Source organism: Oncorhynchus mykiss, chromosome 20, assembly GCF_013265735.2.
Source record: "Oncorhynchus mykiss isolate Arlee chromosome 20, USDA_OmykA_1.1, whole genome shotgun sequence".
Classification (NCBI taxonomy): Eukaryota; Metazoa; Chordata; class Actinopteri; order Salmoniformes; family Salmonidae; genus Oncorhynchus; species Oncorhynchus mykiss.
The window spans coordinates 34,221,388-34,243,894 of record NC_048584.1 but is presented as its reverse complement, the minus strand read 5'-3'; the positions used below and the strand labels follow the sequence as shown (position 1 = coordinate 34,243,894).

Below are 22,507 nucleotides of genomic sequence, written 5' to 3'. Positions count from 1 at the left end.
GTTCAAAAGTGAAACGCTTTCAGAGGTGTATCTGATTTGCACAGCATCATGTCCTGATGGAAGGAGTTGACACCTGATTTAGAAACTGGCAAGCGCGGTGATGTAACCCTTCTGACTGACCTTCATTCCTTGAAGACCAGGAGGTCCGGGAGGACAGGTACATGGTTCTGGAGTGGGGTCCACGTCTATGTCACCAGGACCATTGGCGCACTGGAATAAACAAGAAACACACACACCATTCACTAATGGCACATAGCCCTTTCCAGCGGTCAAACCACCAAATCGCCCTCTAGTGGCCTCATGGGTGGAAAGTTATTCATATTTTTCATAATTAATCAAGATGATTAAAAAAAACTGCAAAAAATCCAGTGTTTCAGTGTCAAACATTTTTTCCCTCTTATTTCTTCTGTTACGTATATAAAGTGTAATATTGGGATGCGAACTCAAAATGTAATACATTTCAACGCTATATCTGACATGGTACAGGTGTCTTTTTTTTAAAGTCCATAGCCCTGTGTGTGAGGTGTGTACTTTTGTTTCAAAGTAGACTACCAATAAACACTCTGCCTACTGCAGTAAAAGGTTTGAACATAGTGATCACTAAGAAATACTCTTGTCATATGGAAGACATACGAGCAATTAATCAATGATATGTCTGATTTCCTGCTAACAGACACTCAGACAACTGAAGCCAAGGGAGTGCATTCAGTTCAGGTCTCTTAGCAGTCGTATCATTTAGCATTTGGCAGCCTAGTAGCATTCACACAGCAGACACTTCCAGCAAAATGACTTTGCAAACATAGTTCTAGAGACAAAGGGCTATATTACATGTTTATAGCAAGAGACAAAAAACCTTGACTGCATATTAGTACAAATATGTTTGCTTGCTTGACGCAAGGGAAAAATATTACTTTGGACTTACCCTGAAATTCATCAAATGTAACGATAGGTATGTTCAACATGAGGTTATTACCATGTGATTACTTTTGTATTACCGGTAGCCTAGCGGTTAAGAGTGTTGGGCCAGTAACTGAAAGGACGCTGGTGCAAATTGTCAAGCCGGCAAGGTGGTAAAAATCTGACGTTTTGCCCTTGAGCAAGGCAGTTAACCCCCAACAACAACTGCTCCCCGGGCGCCTATGATGTGGACGTCGATTACAGAAGACCCCCGCACTTCGCTGATTCAGAGGGGTTTGGTTAAATGCGGAAGACACATTCCGATTGAATGCATTCAGTTGTGCAATTGACTAGGTATCCCCTTTCCCTTCCCTATTTCAATGTTGTAACTATAGTTAGTGCTGTGCAGTTACCTGGGTATAAGGGAAACTTCAAAGAAAACCCCAAAACTATATTTTAGTTTGTTTCATGAGTCCCTTGTTGATATAGTCCCAAAATCTGTTGCATGTCAGCAACCACATTTTCAAGATACTGTATATAACTTTCAAAATACAGTAATACAGTCAGTATGTTGCATTGTATGATGGTGTGTATTGATTGCATCACATAATTGCTGGCATGCAAAACAAATTGGGATTATATAAACAATGGACTAATAAAACCAATACCAAAAGATATAATGTTGGGTGGAATTTTCCTTTAAGGTAAAGTGTTACCTATACATTGCACAACCCCTAGCAGATTAGTGATGGCAGGTAGCCTAGTGGGCCAGTAACCGAAAGGTTGCTAGATCGAATCCCCGAGCTCACAAGGTAAAAATCTATTGTTCTGCCCCTGAACAAGGCAGTTAACCCATTGTTCCTAGGCTGTCATTGCAAATAAGAATTTGTTCCTAACTGACTTGCCTAGTTGAATAAAGGTTAAATAAAAAAAATAAAAAAATAAAAAAAGTGACACTGCAAAAGACCATAAAATAAAGTATAGTCTTACCTCTCGCGATGAAAATTAAACTAGGGTTTACTTTGTAAGCGAGCAAAGCCATCAGCCAAAATACATACCTCGCCGTCCTGGAAATAAAAGGAGCGAGATTATGTCATGGAAGCGCCTGGAACCTGTAATCTCACACTAATAGACCAATTCATTTAGACAACAACACTGGTTGAAGGTAAATGAGACAATGCAAGACATGCAGGGAGAGAGAGAGAGATGCTGGCATGCGGTTGTGTTTTCAGTGCCTCTCGGTCCCTCTCTTTTTGTTTCTCCCAAACTGATATCCAGAAACCACATATGCAAAACAATGGTCTGGCATCGTGGGTTAGTAGTGAAAGCAATAGCCAAGCCAATGCAGCATTTGGCCACTGCTTCACAAACAGATTTGCTGTCAGACGGTAAAATAACAGTGAGAGCAATGTGCATGTGGCAAGCAGAGGTAAAGGCGCTCCACCACAGCACAGTAGAAAGCAGGATGAGGTCAAACAAGTGATACGTGTAATAATCTATAAAACACGGGTCATATATCGTGAATCATATTCCTAGTTCCATGTGATTCAATGCACAACTGAAAGAGGAGAAAGAAGAAAGAAAAAGTAAAGTTTTTTGACAAATTTCAACAGATTTCAAGATGAACATTGTATGGATTTTCCCCGATACTAAGTCATGGTGGTGGTATGGTGGTATATAGTATAGTGGTGCATTGTGATCACAAACAGGAAAATATGTGATCCCTTAAAAAAATGTGGTTTGGTTTTAATGTGCCACATTAATTACAAGGACACATCCAAAAAGTTGGTTGTACTCACAACTCCAGGTATTTCACAGGCAGTCTCACGGTTGTTCTGCTCGGGGTCGCAGTAGATCCTGAGTTTCATAATCTCAAACTGTTAAAGAGAAAGGAATTATCGTACGGTCGGGGGAAAAGCATTTCAACACTAACAAGTGGCTACTTTGTCTTGATAAGAGTTTTATAACGATTCATGAAAAGTAATAAGTCCCTCTCATCACCATACCAGGAAGTTATTTCTCTAGACTTAAGTGACACCTTCATTATATTTACCATAACTTGTAAGGATTTATTGCAGGTCATTTTCAAGTTTTATGGGTTGAAAACAAATCCAGCAACATTCAGGTTGCACGTCTCAAATTAGCTTGGCTAAAAGTTGTTCATTTTAACACACATCATTATGATTGATTGCAGGTTGAGGATGTTTGGCACAGCACACCAAGTATCAACATGGCCTAATAAAGCAAAGACTAAATAAGACATAGAGGGCAGAGAGGTTCTTCGTGGCAAGATTTTCTAATCCACTGAGGTCAGTATGTTTTAGAGGAAAATGCAGAATATTGACTCTTCACATCCTACTGTTAAACAGTTAGACCAATAGCCGCTTAAATGCGATCCAATGTACAGATGTAGGATGTTAATTTAATCACAATGTTGAAGGAGAACTTTGCAAACTTGTGGTGTATTTTAGGTTTTAAAAGGCTTCTAAAATGTGTAATTTCCCTCGCAAAAAATTAATCAACCCCTACAAAAATGCCCATTAATTGTAATTTATTGTAATTCACATTTCCTGTTGCAGAATGATTATTTTCTTGTTGTAGCAAACTGGCTCAAATTAAGATCCTACATCTGTAAACGACAGTTGTCTTGCTCAAAGATGCACGAATGCACGTTATTGGTTCTGAAAATGTAGTCTCCGGATACTTACTGGTACAGTCGTCTCTTTGCTGACATACTTTCCGATCTGGGTCTTCCCATTAATGAAGATACCAACAGGAGGTTCCAATGGCATGGTTTCAATTTCCAGGTCATCAACATACAGGGTAACATCCTGCTCAGTGACCAGTAGGCGAAGCTGGTGCCAGTTCTCATCAAATAGTTTCTATTTGACAAGAAAAGAGGATATGGAATGATTATATATACAAAGGTCAACAAGGTCTAGGAGAATGTAGCAACCTGCCTACTATAGAGTGCAATGGATATGAAATTGTTGGGCAATCACAAAACACTGATAGAAAGAACAATGGAGAAACAAAGAATAAAGACAGGCTCAGCTTTAGAAGATCAGTTTCTTTTCTGTTTAGTTAAAATCACTAATCCACATGGTCAAAACGTAAGAAATCAAAGGCACCTCAATACAGATATTTTTTGAACTAATTGGTATTTTGACCAATAACATCAGATATTTTTTACATCAGATATCTTTTAGAGCTGATCTGATTGGTCAAAAGAACAACTAGTGAAAACAATATCAGAATTGGTCTGCCTGTCTAAAGGCAGACCATTACATTTAACTCAGGCATGTCAAGAAGCCATTGTAAAGTAGGCCTTGGCTAGCACAAGGCCAGTAGGAAAACGTTGGATGCTTTCAAATAGTCTGATAAGGTGACTGATCTCCAAGAAGTTATTATCTAACCATATTGAATCATTCCTTCAATTCACTACATCCCATTCTCCTCAAATGTCACAGTCTTCAATCCTCCCACATCCTAGTCCTTAGAAAGCTAGTTATTTTCCCGAAAATGCTTCTTTGGAATATAATGTAGCTTGTTGTCATATCATTAGTGTGTGTAGTAATAAACCCTATCACTGTTTTATGAGGACTCTCTGTGTTTCATGGACTGTAGAGACTGTACATCTGCCTCAGAGATTTTCATGATGATTGCCAGTTCTGGAGAGAAATGAATTAATGACTTAGCCAGACTATTTTTGTTTCTCTTTTCCAAATTTGAGGTTTTATAAATGCCACAAACAAGTCATGATTTTACATTTTCGTTGGGGCTCGGTACAGATTTATCATCTTAATCACTCTTTTGTTGCTGAGAATTTCACTGTTTCACAGGAAATGCACATGAGCTTCGTGATTTACAAAAATTAATTGAAAACCTGCACTAACAGATGGTTATAGTAACAGTATCCCACTTTACAAGTAGCCTCATTTTGACCCGCTAAAGGCCTAACCACCGCTCAAGCAACATTATGGATTAAACATTCAAATCCTGTTGCTGCAGGATTATTTTGCTGTGACTATACAATACAAGTCAAATCAAATCAAATTGAATGTCAAATGTGCTGAATATAACCGGTGTAGACTTTACAATGAAATGTTCATTTATGAGCCCTTTACCAACAATGCAGAGATAAAGAGTAAGAAAAATAGAGAATAAAAATAGAAAATAGTAACACAACAAATAACAATAACGCACAAGGAGTAACAGTACCGAGTCAATGTGCAGGGGTATGAGGTAGTTGAGGTTATATTCTCATATACGGTACCAGTCAAAAGTTTGAACACACCTACTCATTCAAGGGGTTTTCTTTGCCTTGATGCAAAGCTGTCATCTTTGAAGAATCTCAAATATAAAATCTATTTTAATTTGTTTAACACATTTTATGGTTACTACATGATTTCATATGTGTTATTTCATACTTTTGATGTACTCACTATTACTAGAAAATAGTAAAAATAAAGAAAAACCCTTGAATGAGTAGGTGTATCCAGACGTTTGACTGGTACTGTAGGTAGGGGTAAAAGTGACTAGGCAATCAGGATAGATAATAAAAAGAGTACCAATAAACAGAGGTCAAATAAAGATCCGACATCTGTAAAGTACTATCATGTCATGTGTCTGTTTTGGTGGTTTGGAAGACTCATGGTGTTGAGGTACCTTGGAAGGTTCTTGTTGGAAGACCACTGTCTGAGTATCACCTGGTGCTACACTGGTTGTAGTGAACTTGACATTGCGTTCAAATCCGTTAAGTGTGACAGCCATTTGTGGTTTCCCGTTATTGGTCTGTACCCTCCATAAGTCCCACTCTTCCCTGAGCAGAGACCCCTTGTACCTCAGTGTGGACACAAAGACGTAGGACGGAGGCAGGCCGTCTGGAAACAAGTTCCTGTGGGCCAAAATTAAACAACCAGTCAATCACATCACCATGAAACAACCAGTCAATCACATCACTATGAAACCAGAGTGATAAAGTAGACATGGCAACAGTGATGGGATGGGCTGAGGGTTGGGATTAAAGAGCTGAGGTCTATGGTGATAGGTGGGATGGGCTAAGGGTTGGGATTAAAGAGCTGAGGTCTATGGTGATAGGTGGGATGGGCTGAGGGGTGGGATTAAAAAGCTGAGGTCTATGGTGATAGGTGGGATGGGCTGAGGGTTGGGATTAAAGAGTTTATGTTTGGTATTGTATTATTGTTATGTGAATGCTTTATATAAAAGTACCATGTATGTAAAATGTGCATGTAAAATGTGTATGCAAAATGTATACGAAAATATATTTATAAAATGTATGTACACTACCATTCAAAGTTTGGGGTCACTTAGACATTTCCTTATTTTTTAAAGAAAGGCTAATTTTGTCTATTAAATAACATCATCTTGATCAGAAATACAGTGTAGACATTGTAAATGTTGTAAATTACTATTGTAGCTGGAAACGGCTAAAGGAATATCTACATAGGCGTACAGAGGTCCATTATCAGCAACCATCACTCCTGTGTTCCAATGGCATGTTAGCTAATCCAAGTTTATCATTTTAAAAGGCTAATTGGGGTGGCAGGGTAACCTAGTGGTTAGAGTGTTGGACTAGCAAGTTCAAATCCCTGAGCTTACAAGATACAAATCTGTCGTTCTGCCCCTGAACAGGCAGCTAACCCACTGTTCCTAGGCTGCCATTGAAAATAAGAATTTGTTCTTAACTGACTTGCCTTCTTAAATAAAGATACAATTAAACCATTCTGCAATTATGCTAGCACAGCTGAAAACTGTTGTACTGATTGAATAAGCAATAAGTAAGTAAGTAAGATGGCGCCTGAGAGGATGGCAGATGTTTTTTGTGTTTTTTTGTTCGTTTATTTGTGTTATTTGTAACTTTTTAAAAATATTTTTTTGTACATAATGTTGCCGCTACCGTCTCTTATGAGCGAAAATAACTTCTAGACATCAGGACTGCGATTACTCACGACGGACTAGCAGAATCCTCTTTTTCCTTTCACAACTATGATGAGCCCGACACGAAGGATACACTGCTTCCTCGAGAACAGGCCCGATCCCGTGATCTGCGTGAAGAGGAGGCGGAAAAAGAGGGGGTGAAGGTCAGGCTGCCTTCTAAGAATTCATAGGCGATCGAATAAACCCCCACTTCCCTCCATTCTGGTAGCAAAGTGCAATCTTTGGACATTAAACTCAACGAGTTACGCGGAAGATTAAACTACCAACAGGACATTAAAAACTGTAACATCTTATGTTTCACAGAGTCGTGGCTGAACGACTACAACATCAACATACAGCTGGCTGGTTATTTGCTGCAGGATAGAACAGCGGCGTCTGGTAAGACAAGGGGCGGCGGTCTATGTATTTTTGTAAACAACAGCTGGTGCACGATATCTAAGGAAGTCTCGAGCTATTGCTCGCCTGAGGTAGAGTATCTCATGATAAGCTGTAGACCACACTACTTACTGAGATAGTTGTCATTTGTATTCTTTGTAGCTGTTTACATACCACCCCAGTCAGAGGCTGGCACTAAGACAGCATTGAATGACCCATATTCCACCATAAGCAAACAAGAAAACGCTCACCCAGAGGTGGCGCTCCTAGTTGCTGGGGACTTTAATGCAGGGAACCTTAAATCCATTTTACCAAATTTCTATCAGCATGTTAAATGTGCAACCAGAGGGAAAATAACTCTGGACCACCTATACTCCACACACAGAGACGCATACAAAACTCTCCCTCACCCTCCATTTGGCAAATCTGACCATAGTTTTATCCTCCTGACTCCTGATACCAAGCAAAAATTAAAGCAGGAAGCACCAGTGACTAGATCAATAAAAAAAAGTGGTCAGAGGAAGCAGATGCTAAGCAACAGGACTGTTTTGCTAGCACAGACTGGAATATGTTCCGGGATTCCTCCTCTGATCAGTCATTGGCTTCATCAATAAGTGCATTGATGATGTCGTCCCCACAGTGGCTGTACTTACATACCCCAACCAGAAGCCATGGATTACAGGCAGCATCCACACTGAGCTAAAGGCAAGAGCTGTCGCATTCAAGGAGCGGGACTCTAACCCGGAAGCTTATAAGGAATCCCGCTATGCCCTCCGACGAACCATCAAACAGGCAAACCGTCAATACAGGGCTAAGATCGAATCGTACTACACCGGCTCTGACGCTTGTCGGATGTGGCAAGGCCTGCAAACTATTACAGACTACAAAGGGAAGCACAGCCGAGAGCTGCCCAGTGACACAAGCCTACCAGACGAGCTAAACTACTTCTATGCTTGCTTCGCACATGGAATAGCCTTCATTTCTCAGAACAAGAATTGACTGACGAGTTTCAGAAGAAAGTTCTTTGTTTCTGGCCATTTTGAGCCTGTAATCGAAACCACAAATGCTGATGCTCCAGATACTTGTCTAAAGAAGGCCACTTTTTTCAGTCAATTCAGTTTTCAGCTGTGCTAACATAATTGTAAAAGGGTTTTCTAATGATCAATTAGCCTTTTAAAATGATGAACTTGGATTAACTAACACAACATGCCATTGGAACACAGGAGTGATGGTTGCTGATAATGGGCCTCTGTACACCTATATAGATATTCCATAAACAATCAGCCGTTTCCAGCTACAATAGTCAATTACAGCATTAACAATGTCAACACTATATTTCTGATCAATTTGAAGCTATTTTAATGGACAATTTTTTTTGCTTTTCGTTCAAAAACAAGGACATTTCTAAGTGACCCCAAACCTTTCAACGGTAGTGTATATGTAGCAGAAAGGCTGTAAAAAATATATAATAAAGACATGTGTCCTCCGAAGAGGGATGGTTAATAAAAAATACAAATAAAAAATAAAATATTGACACAGCCACTGGCATGGCACATACTGAGGTACGGGGGGGTCAACGAGATTTGGGGTCTCCCAACCCCCCCAAAAAATCATCATACCATGAAAGAAATGTTCAGAATTATAGGAAATTTGCTTTATAACTACAACATTTTCTCTCAGCAATATGTAGAATGCCAGGAAATTAGCTCAGAGACTCTTGAAAGTCAGGACAATTGTTGTCCGACAGGGAAATTGTATTTTTATAGTCAAAAAAATATGATTTTGTTGTGTTATTTTTATTTGAGCCCTAAAATGTACATTCATGAGAATCTTAGAAGGGACGAGATTTGTTTTAGGAATTCTCTAAACTTTCAAAATGCCTTTGTCCGAAGCAAAGGAACCCAATTTCAAACTTTCCAAAAAAGTGTTTAAAATTTTAAAAACTGGCAATGATGGTTATTATCTAGAAAATGATCTTATTGAGTTTCATGAAATAGCCATCTCTAACTTTAAAACCCCCTAGATTTGATTGACACACCCACACCCACAAGGTGATGTCATTTTGGATATTGAGTGTGTTTATATCCCTGTGTGTTTAAGTTAGAGACATACAGTACAATTTATTGTATTGGCTGCAGCTCAATCCCCTCTTTCCGGATATATAAAGTTTTCACTTAATCCATACAACAGGGCTTTTGAAAGTGGCCTTTTAATACACATGAGAGAATCCAGACAAGACATTCGCAACAAATCTGTCTGTAAAACCCAAACAGTGTGAGTTACAAACTAATAAGCTTCAGGGACGTTGTCTGAAGGTAATCCAGTACCAGGCTGCAAAAATGTATAGGTAAAATGTGCCAAAAATAACGTGACCAAACATGGGTCTAAGTTTTCTCATTCAAAACCTTGTTCCTTATTATTAATTTTTTGCCATTTATTAATGTGTAGTTCAATGTGTTTCTATGGGCTGTAGCAATTTTATATAGACCTTTAAACACTTGTTCGATAATAATTGTAAAAATAAAATGCCTTTTATGGTGTCTGATGGGGTTGGTAGGAATCCAGTTAGTTGCATTTTATGAAAACATATAGAAATTGGAGGTTGTTCCTTTACATGCTGTTATACTGTAGCTGATACTTTGGCCTGCAAAATATATGTTTCATTTTCATTTTCGTTTTTCTTAAGACAAATATTTGTGGAAAGAAAGTTGAGATTGTCCTGTCTTTCAAGAATCCCTGAGCTATAAAATAGCAAAAAATATATATACCTCATAGCCAAAATGTGTAAAATAGCATGAGATTAGCTATAAATCTGCAAATTTTTCTCTCTGCCCACATGAAAAACAGGGGGCCCAGTGAAACTGTGCTACACCACTGGACATGGCATGGTGTTTAAAGCTTACGTCGTGCTTTCACTCAGGTCAACGCGAGATGTCACCTGGAAGGCTTTGGAGCCATAGAAAGACCCTTGAGTTTTTTTGACCTTTTTGGCCAAATTAAGATACTGTAGAATATCGAAGCCCTTCACATCACCGTTATCGACTGAGATACTGCTTGGACAAACAGTCTCTGAAATAAAGAGAATGAGAGAATTTAGAACACAGCAGAGTACGTATTTTTGTGTGACTGGTTGAAAATCACAAACACACTTTCATACCACCATCCTTTTTTCTGGTCGGGCTGCATGTTAATTTTGAGTTAAATCCATTTCATTTGACCTGGAAACCGAAGTGTCAGATAATCTGTTGTAAAAGGCATTGGAAAGGATCACTGGACATTTTGCAAATAGGCAAGCTGTCTAAAGAACACCCCTCCCATTGTGAAAACCAGACAGAATTTGACCATTACACCCACCCTTTAATTACGCATGTTAATTATTACAGTAGGCTATTCATTTACATGGGATCAGGCATCCTTACTGTTTTCTGTTTTTAAGTGGATATAACCACTCAAATAGGTCCGATTTTCCTAACTATTGTTTTATGCTTGGTTCTGGGAGTTGTTTTTGCTCTTGTTCTTGATGAAACCCTTTTGTTTTAAATAGCTTCACTAACCTTTACCTCACTCTGAAGCATGAACCAGTATCTGGGCAAAGGAGATGATGAATATGACGAGATCGCCTCTCTGCACAAAACGCTACCATTCAAGCTACCATTCACCAGCTCTGCAAGCGTCAACATTTCAGAATTACTGTCCAAATATGCCTGCGCTGCCAGCAACTACTGTAATTTACTGCCCTTACGCCATGTATGTTCCTTCAAAAAAGATCAAAATAAAAATCTACAAGCAAACAAAAAAAATCATTATGTATTGTTTCTTACCAGAAGGTGCCTCTTCCGGTCAAAAGCAATTGATAGCTGTTTTGTTGTTGTTGCTTGTTCATTTTTATTTAGGCCTTGGGCAGAGAGCAGATCATATCATCTTCTCCTTTGCCCAGATATTGGGTCACCTGAAGCACTAACATCACATTGACATTATTCTCTTGGCACAGTTTGGCTCGTCATCCATAGTCATCAGCTTTAGAAAACATTTACATTCCCAATCATTAGATCTTGAGAAAACATTTGATTTCAAGACATTTCTTGGTTTTGAAGAGCTTCAATGTTTGGCAATGTGCAAACATGTTAAATGAACCGAAGAGTCCTTAAAAGCCCGCTCCTTCATTTTAACCAACAACAACAAAAATGATTGCCCCACTTGGTTTGTTATAAAGCTGAGGGATAGGGCTTATGACTGTCCCCATTTTGTCATCACAACAATGCCTACCTTCACACAATTTCTGCCTTATGGTCTCACGGATCTTGGAAATAGCTTTATAGTCATCAACGTAAAACACGTAGTTGGAGGAAGGCTTGTTTCCAATAGCATTCAACTCTGCCTCTTCTGTCTCAGATCCCACACCAATGGCAAAGATGATTATTCCTCTTCTCCTGGCTGCCTCTGCTGCAGCTTTCACCTCATCTTGTGACTTCCCATCTGTTAGGACCACAGCGATTCTAGCAACGCCCTTTGGGCCTCTCTCAGACAGGTTAAACAGTTTGTCGCTAGCAAACTGTATGGCCGTCCCAGTCCTTGTATTTCCTCCCATGTAGTCAATGGATTCCATGGCTCTAATGAGATCCTTGATATGAAGGTGCTTCCCTAGTGGAATATTTATGATTGGATCATCACTGTATTGGACCACTCCGATCTGGGTGAACTTCTGTCCGATGTTAAAGCTTGTGGTAATGTTGACTAGCCATCGCTTGACTATTTCAAAGTTCACATCAGCTACACTCCATGAGCCGTCTAGGATAAAGACCAGATCACTTGCAACAGTCTTACAACCTGTAAGAGACATGAGACACATGAGTGGTGGTACACAGCCTTGAGAAAAAACATTAATGCAAATTATTCACTTCTTCTGAAGGAATGGCCTTTACCAATACGGTTCATAGAGAGCTTTCCTGAACATCCATTCTGTTTTTATAGTAAACCTGAGAGATAATGGACACCATGCAATGGAAATGTGTCACACATAACGATGAAGACAGAAGCACTCTTACTGAATCTCATGTCCTCATCTTGTGCTGTACAAGACAAGTGAAGGAGCATGAAGCACACACACCGCAAGACACAATGCATGGATCTTGTTTTGCAACCCATGATGCTGAAGTACCAAACTCCAATTGTGCCCCTATAGGGAAAGGGAAACAACACATGCATTGCTGAGATTGTCGTTACAATTGCTCATATCAGTTAACCAATCAAGACCGTTTTTCTTACTTGTCACTGCTGTTACTTGAATTGCATGCAATGCATATCTTAATATTGAAAGTAGACATACAGTGCCTTGCGAAAGTATTCGGCCCCCTTGAACTTTGCGACCTTTTGCCACATTTCAGGCTTCAAACATAAAGATATAAAACTGTATTTATTTGTGAAGAATCAACAACAAGTGGGAAACAATCATGAAGTGGAACGACATTTATTGGATATTTCAAACTTTTTTAACAAATCAAAAACTGAAAAATTGGGCGTGCAAAATTATTCAGCCCCCTTAAGTTAATACTTTGTAGCACCACCTTTTGCTGCGATTACAGCTGTAAGTCGCTTGGGGTATGTCTCTATCAGTTTTGCACATCGAGAGACTGACATTTTTTCCCATTCCTCCTTGCAAAACAGCTCGAGCTCAGTGAGGTTGGATGGAGAGCATTTGTGAACAGCAGTTTTCAGTTCTTTCCACAGATTCTCGATTGGATTCAGGTCTGGACTTTGACTTGGCCATTCTAACACCTGGATATGTTTATTTTTGAACCATTCCATTGTAGATTTTGCTTTATGTTTTGGATCATTGTCTTGTTGGAAGACAAATCTCCGTCCCAGTCTCAGGTCTTTTGCAGACTCCATCAGGTTTTCTTCCAGAATGGTCCTGTATTTGGCTCCATCCATCTTCCCATCAATTGTAACCATCTTCCCTGTCCCTGCTGAAGAAAAGCAGGCCCAAACCATGATGCTGCCACCACCATGTTTGACAGTGGGGATGGTGTGTTCAGGGTGTGAGCTGTGTTGCTTTTACGCCAAACATAACGTTTTGCATTGTTGCCAAAAAGTTCAATTTTGGTTTCATCTGACCAGAGCACCTTCTTCCACAATTTTGGTGTGTCTCCCAGGTGGCTTGTGGCAAACTTTAAACAACACTTGTTATGGATATCTTTAAGAAATGGCTTTCTCCTTGCCACTCTTCCATAAAGGCCAGATTTGTGCAATATGCGACTGATTGTTGTCCTATGGACAGAGTCTCCCACCTCAGCTGTAGATCTCTGCAGTTCATCCAGAGTGATCATGGGCCTCTTGGCTGCATCTCTGATCAGTCTTCTCCTTGTATGAGCTGAAAGTTAAGAGGGACGGCCAGGTCTTGGTAGATTTGCAGTGGTCTGATACACCTTCCATTTCAATATTATCGCTTGCACAGTGCTCCTTGGGATGTTTAAAGCTTGGGAAATCTTTTTGTATCCAAATCCGGCTTTAAACTTCTTCACAACAGTATCTCGGACCTGCCTGGTGTGTTCCTTGTTCTTCATGATGCTCTCTGCGCTTTTAACGGACCTCTGAGACTATCACAGTGCAGGTGCATTTATAAGGAGACTTGATTACACACAGGTGGATTGTATTTATCATCATTAGTCATTTAGGTCAACATTGGATCATTCAGAGATCCTCACTGAACTTCTGGAGAGAGTTTGCTGCACTGAAAGTAAAGGGGCTGAATAATTTTGCACGCCCAATTTTTCAGTTTTTGATTTGTTAAAAAAGTTTGAAATATCCAATAAATGTCGTTCCACTTCATGATTGTGTCCCACTTGTTGTTGATTCTTCACAAAAAAATACAGTTTTATATCTTTATGTTTGAAGCCTGAAATGTGGCAAAAGGTCGCAAAGTTCAAGGGGGCCGAATACTTTCGCAAGGCACTGTATCTGTGACAAAAGATGGAGGGTCAGTATATTGCATTTGTTGTAAACAAGATAAAGCAAATTAAGTATGTGTTAGTGGCAATGAAACATGGAAGAGCATTCTGAGGTCTCTCTCTCTCACACACACTCGCTCTCTCTCACACACTCGCTCTCTCTCCGTGTGTGTGAGTACTCAGAATTGTTTTGATCATACTTCTTTGTTTCCCTCTGGCTTCTTTAGGAAATGGTATATTTTATTGCAGTTTCCAGCCCGTGAAAGTTAGAAACTGCAGACATTATAAAAAGAAGCAGCTATAAATGAGGAACAGATATGTTCCATAGAAAGCATTTGTGGAAGGAAGGAAGGACCTTTAGTCAGCTCAGTCAATCCATCCGATCAACCTTAAGCAGTGGGTTTTCCTAAGACAATGACCAGACTTGGATAGAAGAATTCTGCAATGACCGAAATCTAACCCTGATCCACCATATGTAACTGTGCAGTCGGTTTGTTGTCACAGCCATAACATGACTGTGTTTTTCCACTCCCTGACCTGGGATTTGAGGCACAGCTCAGTGAGGCTCCAAACTGCCATGGTAGAGCCGGCCATTTTGTTCCGGTCTTTCCCCCCAAATCCGTCCAGAGCACTAGGGGAGGTCGCTGGAGCAGCGTGACATGGGCAATTTGGTATGGTCAGTAAAATCCTGTATCCTTGGGACATTCCTAAAATAAACCTTAACCTTAACCCCTACCCTTACCCTAACCCTTACTGTTTTAAATTTCAACTTCAATGAGGTGACGTCAGAGTTGGGACTTCCCAATGACCCCAGATAGCAAAGACCCATTCGCTAGTACCCCAAACTGGATATTTCTACATTTCTGCTAAAGCCACATGGAATTCATTTATGGCGTCAGACAGTGAAATTCCAGCTCTGGACAGTGACCAAACACATGTAGTCATGACGAATGGATGGCAACCATTGTCCAAGACACCAAGAGACCTGGTTGTGATTGGACTACACAGTTAAAGGAACACATTCCTGAATGGGCTACATTAAAGCTTGATGGAGTAGGCACCAGCTGAGAATGCATGCCACAAAATTCTCTCAAATAACCCATGCACTTGTTTTGCAGGTCAGTGCAGTGCCGTCAACCATATGTTTATTTTTATTTTGTATGACCCAGTCATTGACCTCTGACGTTATTGGAGCAGTGCAGACACTTAATAGCTCTCCATCTTGGTCAAGATGACGGGTCGCTGGTATGCAGTTTATTATAACCCCCCCCCCCCCCCCCCGACTAGAAAAACACAAAACAATATCCATCATAAAGATTTAAAAAAATCTGACATATTGCCTAAAACCCGTAACATGACTTCCAAATTCTATTCCAGACACCTTATTTATTATTATCGAGTCTGAGTTATTCATCTAGTTTGCAGCAATACTTTGTAAAATATTTATGTCATGCCTGGTGGGTTGCATCCAGCTGGACATGGGAGTCAGGAAGCTCATGTTGAACAGCTGATTCCTCCCACTTTTCCAGAAAAGGTGCTACCAACAGAGTTAACCTGTTCGTGGTTCGAGCCGAAAGCACAAACTTCTATAGATGATCACTTACGGATTTTCTGGTTCCTTCATCTGGTTCTTACCCTAACCTTTTTGGTTGCTATGGTCTTCTGATTCATAGAGTTGTTGTTAGGGATACATTTGAGATGTTGTTTTCACAACTCCAAAGCTAATTGGGGAAGTTCATGTGCACCTACTAGAATAGCTATTTAAACATTAGCACCTGCTGTCTTAAATTACTGTGTTTAATATGTCAACCATTGCATTTTGGACTGAACTCCTTTAAATAATGCAATTAAAAGTTATTCCATCCCAAAATCAACAGCTGCTGTTCAGCATGTACTACAACCAATGATTTATACAGCATGTACACTAGCTGACTGACTAGCTGTTTCTAAGCCACCACACTCCGCCACCATTGTAAAAACTATTTTGGAAGCTATATTAATACATTTCTTTTTATACCTTCATTTGTTTTGGCCAGCTTTATTATATTATAAGCTCCTTATTTTATTACAGACACATACATTTGATTATGTTAGCTAAGCAGAAAAATATATTTAGAAATATTCCTTAAAGTATAGTTTGTTACTTTCCCCACTACAAAAAACAAAAATACTTACTGCCCGGTGCAGTAAAATATGTATATATTTCCAAACTGAGGTTGGAATGATAACTTGAAATTCAGAAAATGATGATAATACCCCTTTAGTGTAAGAGCTGTTTGAAAATACCGCCTGAAATGTCTGCCTGTTTTGATGGGAATTCCAACGCTCTCTGCCAATAACAGATAGTTTTTTCAGTTATCCCTCCCCTCTCAGACCACTCCCAGACAGTCCTAGCAAAATTCTTGTTTGAGAAATTGCTCTTTGCTAAGAAGCAATCTTTTTGTTCATGACCATATTAATAGAAAACAATCCCAGTAAGTTATTAATTGTTACCCAGAAATGATTTGATATTGAGATACAAATGGCTGCTTTGGACCTTTAAATACATGTAATTTTGTTCTTAAATTTTTTTATTTAAATACTGTAGAATTCCATTCATTCATGTGGAAGACTGCTTCTTCTGGGGAGTGCCAATATGGCAGACTGGTGGTTTCAAAGCCTCTCTTTGGCCAATACATAGCATCAGCAATCCAGGGTTTATATACATCATTGATTACAACTTTGCCAAGGTAAGGGGAACGTTAATTACTGCCAAGTTCCTCAGGCACCAAGGGAAAAGCCAAAACATTATATTAGCTCTCCCTTGAAATCAAATCAAATAAGCAAAACCATGAACCCATATCATCACAGTAGACTAAACCACTTGGAGCCTGGGAGGGGTATATTATCATCCAATATGTTCCTATTTTAGAATGAGCTACAGGCTAGGGGTTTACTTTTGGGAATGCCTAACTTTTGTTTTATATAAATTTGTCACACTCACAGAAACTCATGAAAGCAATTTATGCAAACCCCTGATCTTGGTATTTCTATGGATTTTGTTCCCTCAACTTTCTTTTTCTGTTTATGAGAGGAGACTGAGTCGAGCGCCAAGCAGAGTTCAGTTAAATAATTCCATTCATTCCTTGCATATGACAGAGGCACAAACAAGGGACTGATAACTGCTCCTAATGTCTTCAGTATGCTACCTGCTGTCTGCTGCTGCAGCCGCTCAGATCGTAGGAATATAAACACTAGTAGATTATCACATCTATTGAGACATTGATAAAGCACAAAGCTTCAGTGAAAGCTACAACACACTAAAACACACTCAAAAACCAGAATGATCTGAAATTGTACTGAAAGTTCATACTCAGTCTAAATCCCAAAAGGATCCAACAGGTTCAACTTGCTTTACAATGCATGAAACAATTGAATAATAAACACATTTCAAACAAGAAACAATCTGTTTCCTAATTTAAACATGAAACATTCTTTAGCATACCGTAGATTAAAGTATTGGCATCAAAGGCCCTTGCAGACCCAAAATCAACAAGTGTACAAAATGTAGTTTTCCAAAAATGGCAGAAGCAAACCCCCCCCCCCCCCCCCCCCAAAAAAAAAAGTTACCAGTGGTTAGTGTAGTCCGAGTGTCAGTGTCCCCCGTCACCTTCTCATATGTGCCCTGTGGCCATAACCGTGGCAAGGTCTAGGTAGAAGAAGAAGCTGTGTTTGGGGAAGAAGTTTCAGCACTGCACCAAATGTTCCTCCTGTGACTGAAAGCCTGCCCTCTCCATTCACTTTCCAGTTCTCTGTCTCTCTCTCTCTCCCCCTGCCTCCCCTTCTCACTTTCTTCCCCCTCTCTCTTGCTCTCCCCCTCTTCCCTTTCACTTTCTTCACCTCACTCCCTCCCCCTTCTCTCTACCCCTCTCTCTTCTCCTCTTTCTCTCTCTGCCTCTCTCCCTCTCTCTCTTTTCTCTGGGTCTTCTCCAACTTTTACTGACCAACAGCCACTCTTAATTATCCAGGCTAAAAGAGAGAGACAGATAAGAAATACTGAGAGAGACAGCCTCTTTCTGTCAGTGCCAGGAGAAAAAGAGTAGTCAGAAGGACAGGATTGTGTGTGGGGGCTGAGGGTATACACATGAAGTCCTGAGGGTTCCAGGAACCAGGGTAGGTCCTAGATAAGGCTACAGGCTTTCAAATGCTGGGACCAAACCTCGGGCTTGGTAACTGGCATTCTGTTCCGTTGTTTTTCATATTCCGTTGTTCTCCATATCTCCATCTGCCCATTGTCATTTTCCTATTGTGTGCTCATGGAAAGGGCTTACCAAGGTGGACAGCAGGAGATCATGTGGTACAAGTGAGCAATGAACAAGGGGCATAAAATGACTGTGATATGGTACCGTTCCTAGTAGCCTAGTCTTACAGCTGAAACTCGTCACATATGTCCAACCAAATCTGATATCAGTTGAGAATGTTGTTGTAGACTTCAGTTTGTCATATTTCTTTGAGTTTCATAGCTCTGCAGCATCCTGCATCAACTAATGACTCCATTTTGGCTTTCTGCACCTCAGTATTGCAATGATTAACGGGGGCAGTTTCAGCATACAGGCTGAAATACTCCCAGGGTAGCCCAGAATACACAATGTTAGGCCTTCACAATGTAAATCTCATGAGAATAAAAACACACATTGTACACATCAAGATGATTTCACAACCTGACCTAAGGGAACAAAACATTCAGTGTAATAACTAAGATACACATGAAATGCTGTCCAGATGCTGTAGGACAGGGTTTCCCAATAGGCGGCACACGGGCCGAATTTGGCCCGCTGGTGATTTTATTTGGCCTCCCAAGTTTTCTGAGCAATTTCTTTATATATTTTTGGACATAAAATACTGTAACAACACCAGCAAATCAGCTCCAAGTGATTTTGATTTGGGAAGTCTGTTCCAAAGTATTCCCATGTATAATAGAGAGATAGATGTGGTCGTTTACAAATGTAAGCTGTGTTTGAAATTATTACGTTTAGTCAAATATTACATTATTTTTGGGCTTCTTGCGGTCAATTTGCAGTCTACAAATGATGTGTAATTATCTTCTGGCCCCGTGACCATCTGCTCAAGAAAAACTCTAGTTGACGATCCCTGCTGTAGGAGAATGCATTGAGTCAAGCATGATCATCATCTGTTCGAGGAAAAAAGGGGTTTACGCTACTGATACAAATAAAATGAAATGTTATTTGTCACATGCGCCGAATGCAACAGGTCTTACAGTGAAATGCTTACTTATAAGCCCTTAACCAACAATGCAGTTTTAAGAAACCCTCCCCCCCCCCCCAAAAAAAATAAATAAATAAATAAATGTAACACATAATTAAAGAGCAGTAGTAAAATAACAATACCGAGGCTATATAGAGGGGGTACCAGTACAGAGTCAATGTGTGGGGGCACCGGTTAGCCAAGGAAATTGAGGCAATATGTACATTTAGGTAGAATTATTAAAGTGACTATGCATAGATAATAACAGAGAATAGCAGCAGCGTAAAAGAGGGTGTGGGGGGCGACAATGCAAATAGTCTGGGTAGCCATTTGATTATATATTCAGGAGTCTTATGGCTTGGGGGTAGAAGCTGTTTAGAAGCCTCTTGGACCTAGACTTGGTGCTCCGGTACCGCTTGCTGTGCGATAGCAGAGAGAACAGTATATGACTAGGGTGCCTGGAGTCTTTGACAATTTTTAGGGCCTTCCTCTGACACCATCTGGTATAGAGGTCCTGGATGGCAGGAAGTTTGGCCCCTGTGATGTACTGGGGCATTCGCACTACTACCCTGATTGCGGTCGGATGCTGAGCAGTTGCCAGACCAGGCAATGATGCAACCCGTCAGGATGCTTTCGATGGTGCAGCTGTAGAAACTTTAGAGGATATGAGGACCCATGCCAAATCTTTTCAGTCTTTCGAGGGGGAATATATTTTGTCGTTCCCTCTTCATGACTGTCTTGGTGTACTTGGACCATGTTAGTTTGTTCGTGATATGGACGCCAAGGAATTTGAAGCTCTCAACCTGCTCCACTACAGCCCCGTCGATGAGAATGGGGGCGTGCTTGGTCCTCCTTTTCTTGTTGTCCTCAATTATCTCCCTTGTCTTGAACACATTAAGGGAGAGGTTGTTGTCCTTGCACCACACGGTCAGGTCTCTGACCTCCTCCCTATAGGCTGTCTCGTTATTGTCGGTGATCAAGCCTACCACTGTTGTGTTATCTGCAAACTTGTGACCTGATGTAATGAAACACTGTTTACATTTTTGACATTATTGTGCTGTGATAGGGGGGCATCTAGAGCCTAATTTATACCTGGTGCTTACATGCACCCTTGATTTGGCCAGCATTTTCAGAAATGTCTACACATGGTATTAAAATGTCACTTATTCGTCCACTGTGTCTGCATTGTGACCAGATTTACTTGCCTCTCCCTGTTTGCAAATTATTTGACAGCCATACTTTCAAAAGAATATATATTTATACATTTTAAGACACATATTGATACCATAAGTCAATGGTGCCACCTGTCAATATTAGAAGGCGGGATAATGATGATTTAAATGGTTCCACTGTCCAGATCCGTCTACACTTGTAAGATATCCAGATACAATGCATGCCTGACTACCTCAGGGGGTGATCAGGAAGATCTGATCACAATCAGCTAATCAGTTTTTCATTCTCTAAACCTGTCTGAAAATGCAGGCACAATCAGAATGTGGAAAAGATCAGGACAAAGGATGCATGTTAGAACCAGGTATAAATGTCTTACATAAGCCTACGAAGACAGCATACTGATGAATAATGTCAGAAACATGGTTGTTTTGTTGAAATGTTGATGGAATTGTAGATAAAGTATCTAGTAGCAGTGGAAGAAGGGGTGGACAATCCTCCTCAGTGAATTTCATAAAAGTAAAAATAGTGAAATATTGAAAAAGTTATCGTTTTTAGATAATACTATACTAAATATATTCACGTCACCAAAGAATTGCTTAAAGCACACTGTTTTGCAATGGTTTACAGTAGCCTCAGCAGCACTCTGTAGGGTAGCACGATGGTATACCCGGAGGACAGCTGGTCCTTCCTCCTCTCGGAACATTGACTTCAATAAAAAACAATAGGAGGCTCGTATTTCTCACCGCTTTCCATAGACTTACACAGTAATTATGACAACTTCCAGATGACATCCTCCAACCGATAAAAGCTTTTGCAGCATGAACTAACATGTTGTCCACCCAACCAAAGGATCAGGTAATGAATCTAGTACTAAAAGTATAGGCTACAGTACGGCTAGCTAGCACAAAATCTGGTGAGTAGTTGACTCAAAGAGAGAGAAAGGCAATAGTTTAACACATTTGAAAATGTGTATTTTGTTTAACTGAAGGAGAAGCAAAAGTGAGAGAGAGCGAGAGAGAAATAGCTATATTTCATATTTTTTTCACTTTCACTTTCACTTAGTTAGCTAGCAAATATAGCTAGCTAGTTTAGCCTACTCAAACACCCAGCTCAAACAGAGAGGGATGCTATGTGACCTAGTTGGCTATGGCTATCTAACATTGGGACTCTTCCAAGTCAAGTTAAGCTTTTGGTTTTATTAATTTATTGCCACTGCGGCTCGCCGATCGATTTAACTGCTAAACAGCTTGCTAACTGTACAGTGTACTACATGATTGTAGCGGGTTTACTAATGGGTTAGCTAATGAGGTGACAACAATGTAGTCTGTGTGTAACGGTTAGCGGTTATGATATGAAGGTTTGGCTTAGAAAGTTTTTTTTGCCTGGTCACAGACCACTGATGTGCTGTGCACTGAAGTCCACAAGGGAGGGGAAAGGTGAGAGGAGGAGAGTGCATAGATGCAAGAAGGAATTATACAATGATCTGGCTGCTATGAAAGTGAACTGTTTGCGTGTGATCAGGAGTGTATTGATTCTACTGATTCTGTTGAAAGACAGGCATAAACATACCTGAATTTGTCCAATAGACACTCTTGTTTGCAACTGTTGGACTAATGATTACACCCTAGATCAGCTAGATGCAGGCAAGAGTGTGCAAGGCTGTATTGAATGTGTCAATGTCTGTCACCTTGATTACTCAAATTTCTCTCAATCTGTGCACCTACAGTACATTGTAAACTTTAATTCATAGGCTAGGTTGTAGCAACCTTGATGGGTATAGGGAAAATTTGAGTATCATGTAGTAAGTAGCCTAAACCTATCCATGTTACATTGAGCCGGATGAATGGAATATGAATGACAGTCATCCATTATGCTGTAATAGAAATAAATCCATGCTCATAAAACACGTA

At 40.1% G+C, this 22,507-nt stretch overlaps 1 protein-coding gene across 9 annotated transcripts in view; it reads right to left on the bottom strand.

The window, feature by feature from the left end:
- The window catches only part of col21a1 (collagen, type XXI, alpha 1), a 45,678-nt gene extending 27,654 nt beyond the window's left edge, over positions 1 to 18,024 (bottom strand). Inside the window, exons 1-9 of one of the 9 annotated variants that reach the window (XM_036956230.1) lie at positions 17,790 to 18,024; positions 12,279 to 12,409; positions 11,500 to 12,060; positions 10,137 to 10,302; positions 5,566 to 5,794; positions 3,606 to 3,779; positions 2,697 to 2,774; positions 1,956 to 1,964; positions 121 to 210 (exon numbers count right to left, since the gene is read on the bottom strand). In XM_036956230.1, the coding sequence (XP_036812125.1) occupies positions 121 to 210; positions 1,956 to 1,964; positions 2,697 to 2,774; positions 3,606 to 3,779; positions 5,566 to 5,794; positions 10,137 to 10,302; positions 11,500 to 12,060; positions 12,279 to 12,378 (1,407 nt within the window). In that variant the 5' untranslated portion in view covers positions 12,379 to 12,409; positions 17,790 to 18,024. Of the gene's footprint in view, positions 1 to 120; positions 211 to 1,955; positions 1,965 to 2,696; positions 2,775 to 3,605; positions 3,780 to 5,565; positions 5,795 to 6,869; positions 6,966 to 10,136; positions 10,303 to 11,054; positions 11,191 to 11,499; positions 12,061 to 12,278; positions 12,410 to 17,664; positions 17,762 to 17,789 lie in introns of those variants that run through there. The other 8 variants (XM_036956227.1, XM_021576468.2, XM_036956228.1 and 5 more) reach the window with 8 other exon arrangements.
- Positions 18,025 to 22,507: the final 4,483 nt, after the last annotated feature.